We start from the raw sequence: 19,060 nt of genomic DNA, 5'->3' as shown, positions 1-19,060 counted from the left end.
GCGTCACGTCGCTCCGGCACGGCGGCTGCACCGCCCCGGCCGCTTCTTCCTCTCCCGGGCTCCGCCCTCTGGTCTGTGTGTATCTATGTATTTTATATCTTCGAGCCAGGTTGCGTCGAAGCAGTTTATTATATTAGTGAGGGAGGAAGGGTGGAGGCAGCGGGGTGTGCCGGGGTGTGCGTGGCTGTGATAGGAACGGGGGCTCACGCCCCTCTACATTGCGTCGAAGCAGTTTATTATATTAGTGAGGGAGGAAGGGTGGAGGCAGCGGGGTGTGCCGGGGTGTGCGTGGCTGTGATAGGAACGGGGGCTCACGCCCCTCTACATCAGCCGGCGGAGTTCCTCGAAGTTGAGCATGTTGTTGGCTACATCGGACCAGGCTGCGTGGGTCGCACCGTCCATCTCGGGGGCCAGCCTGTTGCTGCTGTCCAGGGCGTGGTTTGTGCCCCCGATGACTTCATGGCACTCAGGGCACTTACTCTTTTCCATTGCCCCCCCACACTCCCCAATCACGTAGATATGTCCATTTTTGCACTTGAACCAGTGGCCACGGGGACAGCCAACAGCTTTGACAATCTCCACCCGCTCAGCTTCAGAAATCCCCAGGCCTGACACAGGCAAGGCACTGCTGATGTTCTTCATGTGAGCCTTCACTGCAGCCTCATCCTCCTCTGTGAATTTCTTTGTCCCTTCCAGGATCTCACGTACACTGGCGATCTTTGCTGCCAGCACTGGGGAGATCGTCCTACCCGGAAGGTTGCACCTTGCCAAGAGGTTCAGCAAATAAGTCAGTCTCTGGATCTCAGACTGCAGGTCAGAGAGCTCCTGTTCTGTAAAACTGATGCGTTGCTTAACCAGCCACGACTGGACTTCACGGAGGCGCATTCTCAGCCCTTGCTTCTCACTTTCAGCAATTTTGCTTATAGAAGCTGTTAGGTCTGCTATACGTTCGTAGAAGTTAAGCTGGTTCTCAATTAATCCAATTCTCTTTGTGGACAAATCAGAAGCTTCCAGCATACCTTCCAGCATAAGGTATTTCTCCACTAGATTACTCTTCAGAACAGCATTCCCTGCCAGTGCAGCCTTCAGTCTTTGTCTGCTAGACTCAATTTCCTGTACTGAGCCATTAATTTTCTGTTTCACCCGTTCTATCTCATCCACCTGCCTTTTCACCCTGGTGCCATATCTCAGATTCTTTCTGATGGCTTTTTGACACAAAGGGCATACCTTCAGCTTGACCACATCATCGTCTTCATCCATATAATGGTCAAGGCCTTGGGACTCAAAGATATGGCCGCAGTCTTCGAGCTGTACAAATCGAGCATCTGGGTCGTCCTCAAAGCCAAAAAAGATCTGAGTGAGTTCCTCGTGGTCACAAACAAGGCACTTCTTTGGGCAGGGCTCTCCACAGAATCCAGCACAGGGATGACCACAGCGCAGCAGCTTAGGACATGGCACATTGCAGCGAGGCCTATTGCATGGCTCAAAGCAAAGGTTGGTACACTGGTAGTGCTGGCACTGCCACTCACACGGCTCAGCACAAGGAACACAGTTTTCACCACATTTCTTGTTACACTTACTGTGAACACAGTAGTTCTCACATTTCAGCTGACAGGGAGGGCATTCTGTAGTACAGGGCTCCTGACACTGGTGAGAGCAGATCAAGATGCGCTTGCATGTCTTGTAACATGCCCTATGAAATCTTCCTCCAAAGCAATCGTAACAGGAACCTGAACATGCATGACCACATGCCAGTGTGACAGAACACTTAGTAGAACATTTCACAGCCATCCCAGGTTGCCTCTCTTCCCTCTTAGCGATCCAGCATTCAACTGGCTGCTTGTGGCCACATTTCAGTGTGGCTGTGACCCGCTCAGGACACTGGCTCGTGCATTCCTGCCCACAGAAATTGTTGCATTTGTGTCCACAGTTCAACCTTTTCTGGCAATTTTCTTGGCATATAAATTCACTCTCTGGAGTAGAGCAGGGCACCATCTGCCTGTGGCCACACTTAGAAATAGTTTTCTCCACCTTCACGAGACATTGTCCACAGGGCATATAACACAGCTGTGGGCAGCGGTGCCCATCTGCACAAAGCACCTTTTGACAAGGCTTCAGACACCGGAACTCTTTGTGCTCCATGTCATAGGGGTGACATGCCCTTGTGCAAACATGTCCACAATTCAATCTAAACTCACAGGGACGATTACAGCCTCCTTCCGGGACTTGGCTGAAGTCTGCAGCTGTAGATACCAGTGTCTTGGTTTCGGGGTGGTTTTGACAGCAAAGCATCAGTGAGTGGCCAATGTGATCTTTCTCCCGAAGGGTGTGAATGATCTTGCTCCAGAGAGGAACCTTGCCAAGCATTCTCATGTTTCCAATACAATACAGCCCTTTCTTAGCTCTGGATAATGCTACACACACCCGATTAGGAATCTGCAAGAACCCAATTCTCTCCTCTTTGTTGCTCCGCACCAGTGACAGCAAAATAATATCATTCTCCTCCCCCTGGTATTTATCTACTACATGAACCTTTACACCTTTAAAGATCTTTGCTGGCATGAGCTTACGCAGACAGAAAAGCTGTCCAGTGTAAGTAGTGAGAATGGTGATCTGAGAAGGTTGATAATCCTGGTTCAAGAAGTATTTGCACAGTTCCACTACAAACTGGGCCTCGTGTGGGTTCTGGTGGCTTTTCCCTTCCTGGATCTCTTGCTCAGGAAAGTCATGTTCCACAAAGAAGAGGTTAGATGAGACACCCTGAAACAAGAGAAAGGATGTCAAAGAGAATTCTAGCTTCTGTCCCCCTAGGCTGTTTCCAGATGGAACCACAAGATTCTCCAGAATAGCTTCTTATAGGAGAAATGGGGTAAAATTTGTGGTCTCCTAAGTTGCTGTGTCTTTTAGGTGGCATTTTTGTTGTTTGTTGGGTTTTTGTTTGGTTAGATTTTGGAGTGGGGTTTATTTGGCTTTTTAATATGTTTAACTAAATCATTTATTGTACAGGTTAAACAATAAGTGATTAGTTTATATTTTTAAGCTGAATACATCCTGTTTTCACATGTTGTTTATTGGTAAAATGGCCAGAGAACCCAAGGAAGAAGGGTTCCAATAATCAAGTCACCTATTTTACCTTGCAGTTTCACATATTGTGTATATGTAGCTTTCAATCTCCTACAATTCTTTTGTTCACTCTTTTTCTTTTAAAGTCATCAGTACTGGATCCATTTCCAGTGTCCACCATCACTAATCCCAGAAGAACTACAAATTCCTTACCTGATTCTATATCACATATTTCCTTGATTTGGATATAAATTTCAATAAGTGTATTTGAGCTAAGAATTTGAAATCCTTGGGCACTGTACTTTACAGAAACTCCTTTAGCCTGTAACAGAGCACAAAAGCAATTGCTTGGATTTCTGAAAACTCACTTTTATGTTCTCATATTTCAGGACAGAGGGATGGTTCTCCAGCTCCTGGTATATATGAGGACTGATAAGTTGGGCAATTTCAGGACGCATGCGGTGCTGAAACACAAAGAGCTTTATCAGTCTTGAGGAAGGAGCACCATATTTCACTGGCAATATTTTGTTGTTCCACTGTACAGACTGTGGCTGAATACAACACAAGGATGACTTTGCAGTAACAGGCAAGAAGGGAGCACTTCCCAGTCCCTGCTCTCCCCTACCCCATTGCTGACACCACCATCACCTTCAGGAGCAGTAATAGCAGAACATCTTCAAGGCAACCACTTGGTAAGGTTGTTGTACAAGAGTGCTGCTTTCAGGGCAAATCTAAGAACACTTATTATAGATAACAAAAGCCAGCACTTCGCCCTAACCACTACTAGGTAGTTTTAATACAGGACTGCTGGTGGTAGAATTAACTTCTCCAGGCACCAACATAGATGATTATAGAAATTTGGCTATAAATATCAGGAAGCAGCCTGAAAAGAATTGTGCTGCCACTCTCCAAAGTTCTGGAAGTTTCAGATGCCACAATAAGCCATTTTCTTTGCACTAAAACATATGGAAACTACAATGCTGTGGACAACATGAATAATTGGAAATATACTGGAACACTGGTTGTGGCAGTTTGACAGCTCCTACCATTCTTCTCAGAAATTAAATAGTGCATTCTTTTCTTTTAGGCTTCTCTGAGGATAGAAATATAAACTTAAGTGTATTACAAACTTAAAACAACATAAATGCAAACGCAATGGAGTTTTTTTACAGCTCTTCCTTACTTGGTATTTCAGACAGACAAAGGGGAAATCCACTTTGATCAGCCGTTCAAAGAGAGAGATTTCCAGATTGAAGTTCTTGGCCAGGTCATATACATTTGCACTAGGCTGCAACTGAAAGAGAAGGGATAGGAGGTCCATCTTTAAGCACTTTTCCTATGTGTTAGTACAATTTTTTCACTTATCTCATTTTCTGTCATTGGCCCCCCACTAGGGGGGGAATCCAGAAACTGGATTCTTGCAGAAGTGCTAAATATCAAAGTTAGATACAGTCACAATTGAAGCACATATAAAATTGTATCAGATATACTAAAAGACCAATCCCACAGGAGCTCTACTCCAAAACTACAGGAGACAGGACCTGTGATATCTGTGGAAACTGGGGAGCAACAAGTCTTGGCAACCTTTCCCACATGGTGTTTGGTTAAAAGATTGTAGTTCATTTGCACAGCAGTTAGAGGCATTAGTCATGAAAGTTACCTGCTGGTGATCTCCAATGAGGATGAGGTGCTGGCAAGCTTTACTCAGAGTAGTAATGGTGTGAGCCTCGAGCACCTCTGCTGCCTCTTCTACAATGACAATTCGTGGCTCTACTTTTTGCAAGATCTGTCGGTATTTGGCAGCACCTAGGCAAAGACAAACAGTAGTAGAATATAATTATATGCAAGAGTTTTCAGGGAGAGGAATAGGCTGCGTCCCAGAAAAGACTGGATTCTTCCCAAGATTCCTCATTTTCAGGACTCAGGTTTTTAAATTCTAAAACAGCACCACACCAGGGATGGCTTTGATACGAAGTGAAGGCAAGTGGGGATCAGTCCTATGCCTGCCTTGACCCTTTTTCAGTGCTTTCTTCAGACATAAGATACACTCAATACATTGATCTACACACATAAATAAACCTTAAATTGTCTCTCCAAAGGGACACACTACAATGACCTTAACACTATCATCACCAGAGGGTGCTGTGGGGATAGCAGTGCAGATATTAGCTGTGCCTTACTCAGGGACAAGTGGTGCATTTCTATTAGAATAATGCTGCTTGAGATGAGGGGAGTGCAAGAGTGCACAGAAACTGCTCATGCCACTAACTGACAACTCTCACAACAGCCACATTTGCAAAGGCCTAACGCATCTGACCCAGGCAGTGAAGCAGCACATGATACTAATCTTTTGGCAACATTACTGGAAGCAGTGCAATACTGGTTTGCTTCCCAACTGCTGTGCACCTGTAGTTGTCATCCCCACAATTTTGGCGTCCTTGAGAATGCAGAGATCTTCCTGAAGCTTCAGTTCTTTCAGCCTTTCTGCTGCCGCCTGATACCGCAGTTCATAGTGCAGAATCCTCTGTCGAATGTAACGCTGGTAAGTCTGCAGCCAAAGCCTGAGAAGAAAGAGCCATTATCACACAGAGCAAGGAAAACAGGATGGAGATCCAGAACTTCTGAGTGGATTCAGTTCAAAACTTCCCCCATGTCTTTTGGGCAACAGGTTATTACTATCTGTACTTAGTCCTGAACACGCACACACACGCAGAGGGGATGACATCACTGCCCATGCAGTACAGGGAAAGTAAGAACAAGCATGTTCAGACAAGGAGCTGAACAGATATGGACAGAAACATTGTGGCTTGACAGAGAGTTTGCAAACTGGAATGATCCTAGGAAACACTTGCCTGACAGACCCTGCAAAATAGCTTTGTCACCTGTAAAGCCTCCAGCGGGAGTTCAGGTCAAGTTGCCACAGATCCTGAATAGCCTTGGCCTCTGACTCTGACATTGCATTCTGCTTACGTAGCTCAGCCTTCATCTTCTGTTTAATTTTCCTCCTCTGGCCAGCAGTTATCTGCAGAAAAAAATAAGCAGTTACAGCACAAAGATTCTTCTGTATTAGCCTCCCCATGTTATTCTTTACACAGTCAAGCAGAGCCAGACCATGTTAATGCAGGCAGTTACCTCCCACTGCATGGTCTCCTGTAGTGGTTGAGAGGTTCCTTCTTCCTGGTCCTCCAGCTTCATAGCCAACATCACACTGGCTAGTCTGTGAACAGCTCTGTGATCTTCCTCCCCCTTCCTCCTCCAAGGCTTTGCTGCCTTCTCTTCCTCAATGATTCTCTCAGCTTCAATCAGATCAGCCATCTCTGGGATCTTCAAAAGCTCCTCCTCTTCTGCTTCACCTTCCCACTCCTCCTCTCTCTCCTGCTGACCATCTGTGAGAATCACCAGTCACATGCAGTAAGCCACAGCCACTCTAGCAGAATCACAGTGCAGCAGTCACTATGTGAAAATCAGGGTTAATCTTCTTTCCACTCCCTTACAGTAACAAATTGTTCTGTGCCTGTTAAGTAGCAGTGACTCTTTTCTGGCACACATGCATTGCTTAGGCAAACACACCTGTAGAGAGGATGGGGGTGGGGTGGGTGTCTTTTTGGTGTTTAGTTGGTTTGGGTTTTTACCTGGATTTTCAGCCCATATATTCTCTTCAGCATTCTGGGTAAAGACAGATACACCAAGGCCCAGCCACTCCAGAATCACTGAGTGCTGTGAACCACTGTAGTAAAACTCCTTGTCATCCTAATATAAGGAAAGTCAAGTCAGCCAGGCCTATTGCACTTTGGAGTCTTAGGATGATGCCAAAGCAGCACCTTGCAGCAGGCAACTAGGACAAGTAGCTCTGAGAGACCCTTCAAAGGCCAAGCAGCCCCAGATCTCCAGAAAAAGCACCCCTTCTCCCCTTCAGTTTAAGAAACTTTCACATGGACGCTTGTATTTGTATGCTGATAAAGATAACTTAGAATCTCTGCCATTTAAAGGAGAAAAATTCAAAGCCCCTGCTTGCCCTGCCTGGTCTAGACTACTGTCATTTGGCACAGCTTGCTATTCACTCCCTCACTTTCCTAGTGAGCCAAGTGAAGCTAAAAGGATGAGTGCTTGGGGAACCTCAGACTCATTAGCAGAAAGGACAGTAAGCATACACTAGGACTGCTTGACTCAGAAGAAAGGGACCTCTCTTACCAGACCCTTCATCAGACTGTCCCAGTGCTGGGGCTCAATGTAGCGCACCAGGAAGCGCTCATGCAGAACTCCGTAGGTTGTGCATTCCAGCTGCTTTGCTTGTTCTTGGAGTTCCTCCTCAGCCACTGCCATCTCATCGGTTATCTGAGCAGAAGAAAGAGAAGGGAGGCAGCGTCAAGTTCAGAAACAGCAGGACAAGGAACTGACAGAAGAATTGAGAGACCGACTTCAGCATAATGCGGGTGAAAGCCCAGGTGTGCAGGAGGTTTAGTTATCTCCTCCAGTGCAACCCAGTCCATCATCTCCAGTGAGCCCTGCACGTACATTCGCGTGGGCTCTGTGGAGGTGCCCTGGCAAGTCGTATCTGAAGTCACGGTCCTTCCTCAGCTCCTTCAAGGTGAATTGCTGCAGGACCTCACTGCTACTCCTGCCCCCGACACGCACTATCCCGCTTCTTTGGAATGAGTATATTCCTGTGAATGAAAGAGAAATATTAGTACTTAAAAGGGCAAGCTCTGTTTCCTGCAGCAGGACAAGAGACAGAGAAAACACCTCTTGCCTGCAAATGCTACAGTGGATTGGTCCGAGTGGTTTTTTACTTTGTATCAATGAGGTCATGAAAAAACTCAATGATCACAAAAAAATAACCAAAGCAAATGGACAGGTTATCCTCCCATAAGATGCACAGAGTAAGAGCTGTAGTATAATTTACAATTATAGGTTCTAATAGCAGGTTGCCCAGAGAAGCTGTGGATGCCCCATCTCTGGAGGTGTTCAAGGCCAGGCTGGTTGGAACTTGGAGCAACCTGATCTAATGGACCTGCCCATGGCAGGAGGATTGGAACTAGATGATCTTTAAGGTCCTTCCAACCCAAACCACTCTATGATTCTGCCTGACCTTCCACCCTATTTGCAGGTACTCTTACCTTCCAGGAACTGATCCAGTGCGTGGTTAGTGTAGCAGACTATAAGGATGGGACACTTCTGGAAGGTTCTTTGCCACACAGACTTATTAGTCAAAAGAGCCTGAACAATCTTCAAACCCACGTAAGTCTTCCCTGCAAAACAAGTTCAGAATCAGAAAAGGGTAATCTACCCCTTGAAACAGAGAAATCATCAAAAATAGATACAAGACTCCCTTCTAGGCTGCCAATCTGGTCTGTACCAAGAGGAATGACCCCAGGAGTAACTAGCTTACAAAATGTAAAGAAAGCAGCATGACACTGACTTTCCGGTCTGTAGCTGAGCAAGGCTGTAGCTGCAAGAATGTTGTCTTTTGGATAATACACCAGATCTGGACACAGGGTTTTCTCTGCCACTGCATCCCCCAGCCCGCTCTGAAAACAGCTTCATACATGACATTTGGCTGCACATGAAACATCCACACGCTAGTGGAATGCAAGCACTAGTGCTTGTCGAATTCAGGTACCATTTAAAAGAATTACAGTTAATCTTGTAATACTTTATTCACACATGGGTTCATGGCTGAATACTCCCCATGCTCTAACATGCTGTGAAGACAAATAGAGGGCTGCACAGCAAGAGGTACCATGTTCTCAAAGGGGATTGAAAATGTTTTTCACCCCAGTGCACAGGCAGAACCAACAGTGCAATTGGGGTCCACTGGCATCCAGATGGGCAATGAGCAAAATCAGATAAAGTATTTGAGGATATTACCTGTCTCCACAGCTCACACTAACTGGGCCACTCAAATATTGATTAGGCACAGAACTAAAGCTTTGGAGACAGTACAGATGGCTTTCTCTGAAGTTAATCTCCCTAAATGGAGGAATCAAGGAGAACGCCTTAAATTACAGAGACTTTAAGCAAATATTTCTCACCAGTCCCAGGAGGTCCTTGAATAATAGCCAGCTCCTTGGTGAGTGCAAGATTCAATGCCTGCATCTGAGACTCATCTAATCTCAAGGCTTCCATTGAAAGCCACTGCTTGGGATCTAGAATGTGGACACTTTTCAAACTAGGAGGGCACATCTCTTTATCTGATGTCTCCACCAAGGGTGCCAAGTTGTAGACAGTATCCGCTGTCAGGTATGCTGGTTTCTTCACCTGTGCATCACATTCCACAATGTACTTCTGGAATGGGACATCTTCTTCCTGCATTTCCTGCAACCCTTCTAACACATGCCGATAGGCCTCAAAGTAGGCAGCTGTCTCTACCATGAGGAAGGAGTCTGAGGGCTGAATCTCTGGCAGCAGTGCCTGGCTCTGTGCATCAAAACAGAGCTCCACAATCCCATTGGCAAGTTCTTCAGCATCACGGTTAGAAACAGCAGCAAAAAGGAACGTTTCAAAGTGATCTTTGGACATGCAGACCAGGGATCCATATAGCAATCGTTTAGAATTCTGCCACTGTACAAACTTCAATGGTTTTATGTCAAACTGGACCTTGTACACAATACCAGTCGAGGCACAACGTGGGGCAATAATGTGTGTGTCAAAATAGATCCTGATATCATCAAATTTCTTCTGTCTCAAACCTCTGTCCTCAAAGCTCTGCAAAAGCTCCAGGATACCTTCCCTTAAAGGCCTTACAAAGTCTTCTCTCAAAAGCCGAAAATGGGTGTCAAGATAAATGCTGGTGCTCTCGTATCTTCCAGAAACAATATTGGGACGTAGAAAGGGTTTCTCTTTACCATGTACCTCATTATGCGTTGGATAAATGGCTATGGTACGATAGTTTTCTTCTTGACCATCAATCTGAGGCTGCATAAAGGTACAGTTATCAGCCCTCAGTGTGCCTTCACGTTTCTTCTCCTGCAGATGCTGCATGAGCATCTGGACTTTATTGAGGTTCTTCTCTGTCTCTTCTGTGATGTCCACACCAGAAGCTCTCAGGGCATTTATGGATGCTGGCAAGACTGTCAAGAGAACAGAGACTTTCTGCACAGAGCTGGCTGGGAAAATACTGATCAGGTCCTGAAGAAGTGAAATGATGTTGCTAATATGCACAGGGTACTCTTGCCGTACAGCAGGAACTACTTCTGTTACCATGTCAGACACATACTGTGGCAGACAGACCCTGAGAAAGTCGGACTCCTTCACCACTCCAAGAAGCTGTTGGATACTCTGTCTATCCATTCGGGAGCTGCATGCTTTCCGAAGGACCTGGCAAATGAGCTGAAGGAAACTGGGTTTCATAGCTGTTTGGGAAAGAAGTTCCTTCAAGCCCGAATGGGAAGCAAGCGTGATGACAACTTCTGAGGGGTCTTTCTCAAGGAGACTTTCCAGGAACTTATAGCCAATTCTTTTGGCTTGCCGAGGCTGCCCACTGAGGTAGGCACCACGTGGGGTGGCATTCTGGGAGAGATGAGGATTCTCACGAGGTTGCATCCTCCTTCTGCTACCTTCATTTTCCCATGCATTCCTCAGCCCTCTAGCTCCTTCCTGAGCTTGTCCACCTTGATACCTCTTTCCCCTGCCTTCATTTTCTTGCTCATTCCAAGGTCCCCTGGCCCTCTCATGTGCTTGTCCGTCTTGATACCTCCTTCCCCTGCCATGATTTTCTTGCTCGTTCCAGGGTCCTCTGGTCTTCTCATGTGCTTGTCCAAGTTGATATCTCTTTCTCCTTTCCTCATTCTCCTGTTTAGTCCTGAATCCTGTGGCTTCACTGTTGGCCTGTTCACTTTGGATTCTTAGTTTGATTGGATCCTTGTTTGATTGAGGAACCCTTAAAGTCCAACCACCAAATCTCTCCTCTCTTTGCCCACGTAGAGGATTATAATTACTGTCTCGGGAGCTTTCCCCTAACTGAGCTGCCTGGCCTGCTACATTATTTGTTCTGTATCTGCCTCTTCTTATAAAGCCAGTGTTCCCATCAAATGCACGTCCTTAAAAAAAGAAAAAAAAAAGACACTGGTTAATTATCAATCAACCACATTAACCTGCCTCCCAACACAGATGCACGAGCATATTGACCTGAGAGTCAGCATACTTTGAACATTTAACATAAAGTTAAAAAGCTACTATTATATTTGCACACAGACTTTCAAATTGTTGCCTCCTTTGTACCCCTTTTTATGACTGCTGAAGACAATGCCATGCATAGAGTTCACCTGAGCTATGAAGACACTAAGAAAACTGTTTTCAGAGAACTGAAAGCAGAATTAAGAAAGGCCAAAGATGAAGATTCCTGCACAGGACAGCATTTCCTCTGGAGTTAGTCATCACTGAAATAATGACAGAGGCAGCTGACTTGAACTGACGGTATATAGTACATTTAAAACACGGAGCTTCCAGACAAAGTCCAGCTTCTGGGAGCAGTGGGAAGCACAGCCCACAGCTCCTTCGCCAGGCTCCCCAAAGAATGCTCAGGGAAGCACCGAACGGGAACAGAAACAATTAGCAAGAAGTTGCTACAACACATCGCCACATCACTTCCCCAAACGGGCTGCAGAGGCGAACAAGGAAATGCTGAAATTTAGCATTTAGAAGACTTAGAAATTTAGAAGATTTCGCCGAACGCAGGAGGGGAGCAGCGGATCCCCCTGTACCAGCACCACCCCTCCTGCCCTGAGCGACCCTCACCTGTCGCCCCACCTCGGGGCCGCCGAGAGGAAGGCTCCTGCTCAGAACCCTCCATCGCCCGGCCCGGGGACCGCTCGGGGCTCCGCTCCAGCTCTCTGGCCCCAAGGCAGTGGGGCCGGGGCGCTCCTGCCCCGCACACGGGCAGTGCTGCGCTGCGCTCGCCGACCAGCCGGGAGCCGCCCCCAAGCCAGCGGAGCTTCCTTCTCAGCTGCCGCAAAGTTTCACTTTCCAGTTCCCCGCAAGTCCCGCCACCGCTCCGGCCTCGCGGGCAGAGCCCCCCCCGTACCGCTCGTCACCGGCCCCGACACCGGCGGGCCCTCCCGCGGAAGGGGAGGGAAAGGGAGAGAAGGAGAAGGGAAAGACAGGCCCGTCCCCACCACCACGCCGCGCCCAGCGCCGCCGCTTTCGTTTTTTCCTTTCCCGCTCTGCCCTCTATCTCTTCCCGGCTCTGCCCTCACCGCCCCTAAGCCCGGCCAAGCCGGCCGGCCCCTCAAGCCGCGGCCCGAGCCCGGCCCCGGCACGCGTGTCCCGCGGCGCGCGGGGCACGGCCATGGCCGCGCTGGAGAGCCTGGGCCTGGTGGGCACCATCGCCGAGGGGGAGCGGTGGCCCGAGGAGCCCGAGTCTGACGACTCCGCGGATGAGGAGGTGAGGCTGGGCCGGGCTCGGGGCGCGGGGCGGCGCGGCCCCGGCCGGTTCGTGGGCTCACGGTGTTCCGCAGGAGCTGTGCCGGGTGCCGGGCCCAGGCGGCGGGGCCGCAGGAGCGGGGAACTTCAGTGCCGCGTTCGTGTTCGGGGGGCGGAGGCCGGCGGGGGACGCCTGGCGGCGGCGCTGCGGCAGCTCCGCGGCAAGGTGAGCACTGGGGGGCCGGGATGGAGCTTGGTGCAGTGCCGGGGCACCGGCAGTGCCAGGGGCCACAGCGCCCAGTGCTCTCCCGGGCTCCTCTTACAGCTCCTCTCTGTGATTTTCTGCCTAGAGAGCAGCTACGACGCTGGATGAGAAGATTGAGAAAGTGAGACAGAAAAGGAAGCTCCAGGTCAGGGTCTTTCTCGTTACTGAAAAGACTGGTATGTGTTTGGCCATTCCTTCCCTCCAAGAGCATCCTGAGGCACAGGGCTCCAAGTGCAGCTCGTCACCTTGGCTGGGTTTGCAGCCACACATGATGTGTTGCTGAACTGATAAGGATGCAGAATTATTAATGGTTAAAGTTAGGCAAAACCATGGATCTGTGAATGGGCTTGTAATAACAAGTCACCATCCCTGGAAGTGTTTAAGAAAAGACTGGACATGGCATTGAATGCCATGGTCTAGTTGCCATGTTGGTGTTCAGTCATAGGTTGGACTCGATGATCTCAGAGGTCATTTCCAGCCTAAATTATTCCCTGATTCTGTAACAAGGAATACAAGCTCACAAAGAATTGAAGTTCCTTTTTTACCCTTTATTTTGAAAGCTTTTCTATTTTTAAATCTTTTTTTAGGAAAGGGAAGCTAAACAAACAAAAGCGAGAGATGAAGATGCGGAGGCTGAGGATAATCAAACCACAAAGAGGGAATGTGAGGACTTCAGTAGGGATGACGAAGATGTGGAGTCTGAGTATTCACTGGATGATGAAAGCATCTTCACAAAAGCAGGTATTAGCAGTACACAGAGCAATGGTCAGGAGCAAGAGTCTGACAGACTGTGGGCTCACTGGAGAAAACTCTGTAGTGAAGCCTTGCTGGGAGTGGGCAAGAACCTTTTATATTTTGTTGTCTTCCTTCTGCAACATTCCTTCTGATTTTAATCAAGCCTAATTTGAATGGTAGCCATAGTACTTTAATTGAACTCGTCCCTTAGGAAGGATAATTTACTTGGCATTTTTATTCCATTGCATGCCTCTACTTGTTTCTGAGGCTTCTCTCTCAATAGCTCAGAGCAAAAAGTATGAGGTGAAGATAGTCACAATATCTTGTTATGTGTTTAGGTGTACTTGTTAGTATCTGTCACATTTCTCTTCCTCTGCAGATAAGGTCAAAGTGAAGGAAAGGAGGAAATCAAAAAAGGGACAAGTGGTAAGTGTTGGACAGTAGTAAAATTCCTCCAGCGTTTCTTGTGGAGGAATTTGCTTTGGTTAACAAACTGTAGCTAAAAAATCAGCCCAGAGCCCTTTGATAACATGTTATGTTGCTGCCTGTGTTGTTTCAGTTTTGTTGTTGTTCCTGTTTCTAGGAAGCAGAGAGCTTTTTTGAAGATGCATCTCAATATGATGATAACTTGTCATTCCAGGACATGAATCTTTCACGACCTTTGCTAAAGGTATTTACCTAATTTATTTGTTATATACATTACTCTGAAGAAAGTTGTACAGCCTTTCCTCCACCAATTAGAACTTTCAAATTCCTCTTCTCCTTGCAATCACTTTGAAAAGGAAATCATGTGGGAGCTAGTGTGATAGTCTTTTAAGAGCCGTTGTTACAAATTAATGGAAACTGTTATTTGATTTGCAATGTGTCAACACTACCTTTAGCTAGACTTATCACAGAATGGTTGAGGTTGGAAGGGACCTCTGAGGTCATCTTGTCCAAGCCCCTGCTCAAGCAGGGCCACCCAGAGCTGCTGCCCAGGAACGTGTCCAGATGGCTTTGAATTTCTCCAAGGATGGAGACTGTACAACCTCTCTGGGCACCCTGTGCCAGGACTCAGTCACCTCATGGGGAAAAGTAATTCTTGGTGTTCAGAGGGAACATCCTTTGTTGAGTTTGTGCCCATTGCCTCTGGTCCTGTCCCTGGGCACCACTGAAAAGAGTCTGGTTTCATTCTCTTTCCACCCTCCTGTCAGGTATTTACATACAAGTCTTCTCTTCTTCAGGCTGAACAGTCCCAGCTCTGTCAGCCTTTCCCTGTGTGTGAGGTGCTCCCAGGCCCTTCATAATCTTCCTGGCCCTTTGCTGGTCTCTCTCTCCAGCATGTCTGTGTCTCTTATACTGAGGAGCCCAGGGTTGGACACAGTACTCCAGGTGTGGCCATACAAGAGACAGAGTTTAATTGCTGTATCTCCTTTGTAGGCAATCACAGCTCTCGGTTTCAAGCAACCAACCCCAATTCAGAAGGCTTGTATCCCAGTGGGTCTTCTGGGAAAGGATATTTGTGCCTGTGCTGCCACTGGGACAGGTAGGGGCTTGAGCAGGGCACCAGAACCGTGGAGAATCAGCTATTCACAATAATTGCTAAGTCTTTTTAATTTTTTTCTTTAGGTAAAACAGCTGCCTTCATCCTGCCTGTCCTTGAGCGCCTGATTTACAAACCTCGTCAGGCTCCAATAACACGTGTTTTGGTTCTTGTGCCAACACGAGAACTGGGCATTCAGGTGCACTCTGTCACAAAACAGCTGGCACAGTTCAGCAGTGTCACAACTTGCCTTGCAGTAGGTGAGTATTAAGTTGTTTATGTGAACTGTACAGCTCACTGTAAACCACTGTAGGGAACTGGGAATTCTGTGTTGTGAAACTGGAGGCCGTACAGTTATTATGCTTCTAGTAGATATGTTGTGGTTTAACATCTCACTTTCCAATATTGTGCTGTACTTGTTGGTGTCTGAGAAAGAAGATGTGGGGTCACTTCTATGTGTGAATGTGGTTTAATCTGAGTTGTTTCCCATTCCTCAGGCCGTTTGCATCCCTGTACTCTGCTGCAGCTGCTCGGGGGGTCAGCAGTCCGTGTTCTCTCTCTTTCAGGTGGCCTGGATGTGAAGACTCAGGAAGCAGCTCTGCGCTCTGGGCCAGACATTCTTATTGCCACTCCTGGGCGACTGATTGATCATCTCCACAACTGCCCTTCTTTCCACCTCAGCAGTGTTGAGGTGCTGATTTTGGATGAAGCAGACAGGTAGGGTCAGCAGGACAGCAGGGAAAAACATGGTAGTTTTCTCCTTCCCTTTTCCCAGGCTGTAGGGCTGTCTTTGTTGCCCTGCCTTAAGTAATGTTTCTTACCTGCGACCAGTGAAGCTGCCTTAACCTTGCTGTTTTCCTCCTATGTAGGATGCTGGATGAGTACTTTGAGGAACAGATGAAGGAAATAATCAGGTTGTGCTCACACCACCGTCAGACAATGCTTTTCTCTGCCACAATGACAGAGGAGGTAAGACAAGCTGCAGAGAAGCGTACTGAGGCAGGAATTTGAATGGGAGTTTGCCTGGTCTTTTACCAGAAATCATGTGGACTTTTTTGTCCTTAACCTGTTTTTGTAGGTGAAAGATTTGGCTTCTGTTTCCCTGAAAAATCCCGTCCGAATTTTTGTGAACAGCAACACGGATGTTGCGCCTTTCCTGCGGCAGGAATTCATCCGGATCAGACCCAACCGAGAGGGGGACCGCGAGGCCATTGTAACAGGTTAGTGATGGGCAAAGACAGGCTGGAATCACTGAGTGACTACGAAGCAGGATTCTGAGGGGACTTTCTTTTAGCTCTCCTGACACGAACATTCCGAGATCACGTGATGCTGTTCACCCAGACCAAGAAGCAGGCTCACCGTATGCACATCCTGCTGGGACTGATGGGGCTGCGGGTCGGGGAGCTGCACGGGAACCTCTCTCAGGCACAGCGGCTGGAATCACTCAGGTATTAGCAGGCTTAGTTGGCAATCCTAGGCTAAAAAGAAGATCAAAGTTGGAAGTTTTGGGGCAGAAGCAGATTGCTACTTGCATTGCTAATGCATTTGCTTTCTCTGCTCAGGCGCTTTAAGGATGAGCAGATTGATATCCTGGTAGCTACAGATGTGGCTGCACGTGGACTTGATATTGAAGGTGTTAAAACAGTGAGTATTTGCAGTGCTGAGGTTTTTAATGATGCCTTTAATGTTGTTTCCCTGCTAACACCGTTTCTCTTACAGGTTATCAATTTTACCATGCCCAACACCACCAAACACTATGTCCATCGTGTGGGTCGGACAGCCAGAGCAGGCAAGGCTGGGCGTTCAGTCTCACTTGTGGGTGAGGAGGAGCGCAAGATGCTGAAGGATATTGTCAAGACTGCTAAAACAGCAGTGAAGGCCAGAATTCTCCCCCAAGGTACACACCTCACTGAGGTAAAAAGCAGGAGAGCAGTGCCCAGGGAATATCATGGTACAGGGGGACACTGAAAGAGCAGCTGAAAAACAAGAGGGACTTGACATGAGCTGCCTCTGATGTTCACACGGTATTGCTTTCAGATGTCATATTAAAATTTCGAGAGAAGATTGAGAATCTAGAGAAAGATATCTATGCAGTTCTGTGCTTGGAGCGTGAGGAACGTGAGATGCAGCAGTCAGAGGCCCAGGTAAGCTTTTGTTTTAGGAAATTTTTTTTTTAGGATCTAGTGTAGATATAGTCCATAATGAGGTTAGCCTAAATGTACTTAACCTGCTTACTGTAGAAGGGAAAGAGACAAGTATTTTTTATCCACCGTGAGCTCACCTCTTTCCTAAATTATCTCAGATCAATAAGGCAAAGAAGCAGCTGGAGACAGGAAAAAAAGAGACTGGAGGTGAGAATTTGGAGCGGAGCTGGTTCCAGACCCGTGAAGAGAGGAAGAAGGAGAAATGTGAGTCATGACACTGCTGCCATGTTAAATTCTGTAGCTGCAACTGGCCTCTGCTCTCTGCTTTAGGAGGTTCTTTATTCTGTTTCTCTTTCTCTTTCCAGTGGCTAAAGCCCTGCAGGAATTTGACCTAGCATTGCGGGGGAAAAAGAAAAGGAAGAAATTTATGCAGGACACACAGAAAAAAGCCCAAATGACTGTGAGTACATTTATGGACAAGTGGGACCCTGGGTGGACTGTCAGAGTTTTCCCTTAGCAAAACCTCACATGACTGCAAACTTGCATTTTAACATCTTTCAGCCAGAGGAAAGGTCACAGTTTGAAATCTTGAAATCTCAAATGTATGCTGAGCGTCTGGCCAAGAGGAATCGCCGAGCAAAGAGAGCCAGAGCCTTGCCAGAAGAGGAACCAGCAGCAGTACCAGCAGGTAGAGACTTGTTTTACAGCTGACTTACCTTATGTCACTTACTTTGCTAGAAATAGGTAAATTAAACTAGTTTGTGTAGAGGGAGGCATTGCTCTTTGAAGGAATGGCCACCAGTGCTGGCCAGGGTGCATGTTTGCAGAGAGCAGTTATCGCTCTTCCTGATGGTTAGGCTACTTGTTGTGGTGAAGAGGACTGCGATGATGCTGTGGCCTTCCATTTACAACCATTGTTCTGAATATTGTCTCTGTTAGGCCCTAAGAAGAAGAAAAAAGTGTCTGTGTTTGATGAAGAGCTGACCAACACGAGCAGGAAGGCTCTGAAGCAGTACCGTGCCGGGTAAGGTCTTAGCAGTATTACCTTAGTCCAGACTTTAGTAGATGAGATTTTTGCATCTCTGGACTTCCTCAGGGATACCTTGACTGATACTGGGAGAAAAGGTGGGCAGGGTTCTTTTGAGAAGTACTGTGCTTGATATAGTTCTTGCTGTCTTACCTCTCCTCCTTCCCCTCTCTCTCAAAAGCCCTTCGTTTGAGGATCGAAAACGTCTGGGTATTGCCCAGCGCAGGAAAGGAGGAAACTTCAAATCCAAGTCCAGGTATAGCTCCCTTTACTTTCTTACTCAAGTTTGGGGTTTTTTTTTTCCCTGCTTTCTTTTTTCTTCTTCTTGTGATTGCTTGAAGGCCCTTGCTAAAAGGTTTGTTGGTTCTACAGTACTTACCTTCCTACTGCAGGTCTGGGGGCAATCAAGGACACTGCCTTTAATAGCACATTCCTAGGCTTCTACTTGGGAAAATACTTTACCTGGGAAATACTCAGTGTTGCTCCTCATCTGTCACTGAGAGTTGGGCTGGAGAGGAATGTCATTTCAATTACCTTCTCTTTCAGGTACAAGAGGAAGTAAGAACTGTTGGCAGTTACCAGACAGGTAATTTCAGACAGAATGTACAGAGCCTGGATTTCTTTGTACTCCAAGGAGACAACTTCAGTAAAGTTGAACTTTTTCTTCAAGGTCTGGAATAGCTTTGGGATGTTTGCCAATACCTGCTTGAAGACCCTTTGTGAAAACATCTGTAGCAGCCCATGCAATAAAGAATTATATTTTTTAGGAGGTTTACTCTGTTTTATAGCACAGCTGGAACACCTGAGAGCTAGGATCTGTTACATCTTTCTATCAGACTTTTAGTTCATGTACGTCAAGTTGTCTTTAGGGCAAAAACTGAACAGTGCTTTGTTCATATACTTCTGTGATCTCAATTAATTAATAGAGCTGAAAAGAATTTCTG

General features: G+C 47.0%; 2 protein-coding genes across 3 annotated transcripts; one reads left to right on the top strand and one right to left on the bottom strand.

The window, feature by feature from the left end:
• Positions 1 to 133: 133 nt before the first annotated feature.
• ZNFX1 (zinc finger NFX1-type containing 1) lies at positions 134 to 11,962 on the bottom strand. Of its 2 annotated transcripts, XM_029960350.1 has the most exons (14): positions 11,800 to 11,962; positions 9,096 to 11,102; positions 8,181 to 8,312; positions 7,579 to 7,727; positions 7,255 to 7,398; positions 6,696 to 6,813; positions 6,196 to 6,449; positions 5,946 to 6,085; positions 5,470 to 5,624; positions 4,724 to 4,869; positions 4,247 to 4,357; positions 3,432 to 3,527; positions 320 to 2,760; positions 134 to 211 (listed from the first exon to the last, which is right to left on the bottom strand). In XM_029960350.1, the coding sequence occupies exons 1-13, from the start codon at positions 11,852 to 11,854 to the stop codon at positions 322 to 324; spliced, it is 5,946 nt and encodes a 1,981-aa protein (XP_029816210.1). In that variant the 5' UTR covers positions 11,855 to 11,962; the 3' UTR covers positions 134 to 211; positions 320 to 321. The 2 variants fall into 2 exon arrangements, with proteins under 2 accessions (XP_029816210.1, XP_017929480.2); XM_018073991.2 differs by lacking the exon at positions 134 to 211 and having other exon boundaries at positions 241 to 2,760.
• A 368-nt stretch (positions 11,963 to 12,330) lies between these two features.
• DDX27 (DEAD-box helicase 27) lies at positions 12,331 to 19,054 on the top strand. The gene is made up of 21 exons (XM_029960316.1): positions 12,331 to 12,649; positions 12,774 to 12,833; positions 13,276 to 13,429; positions 13,803 to 13,849; positions 14,007 to 14,093; positions 14,843 to 14,948; positions 15,032 to 15,205; positions 15,512 to 15,662; positions 15,815 to 15,914; positions 16,024 to 16,165; positions 16,240 to 16,393; positions 16,508 to 16,589; positions 16,665 to 16,842; positions 16,983 to 17,089; positions 17,248 to 17,353; positions 17,455 to 17,549; positions 17,651 to 17,777; positions 18,029 to 18,113; positions 18,298 to 18,372; positions 18,663 to 18,702; positions 18,787 to 19,054. The coding sequence occupies exons 1-20, from the start codon at positions 12,350 to 12,352 to the stop codon at positions 18,676 to 18,678; spliced, it is 2,346 nt and encodes a 781-aa protein (XP_029816176.1). The 5' UTR covers positions 12,331 to 12,349; the 3' UTR covers positions 18,679 to 18,702; positions 18,787 to 19,054.
• The last annotated feature ends 6 nt before the right edge of the window (positions 19,055 to 19,060 follow it).

The sequence above is a fragment of the Manacus vitellinus genome, unplaced genomic scaffold (genome assembly GCF_001715985.3).
Source record: "Manacus vitellinus isolate BGI_N305 unplaced genomic scaffold, ASM171598v3 scaffold_26_pilon, whole genome shotgun sequence".
NCBI classification, from domain to species: Eukaryota; Metazoa; Chordata; class Aves; order Passeriformes; family Pipridae; genus Manacus; species Manacus vitellinus.
The sequence above is the reverse complement of the archived record's forward strand: the minus strand, read 5'-3'. Positions and strand labels throughout refer to the sequence as shown.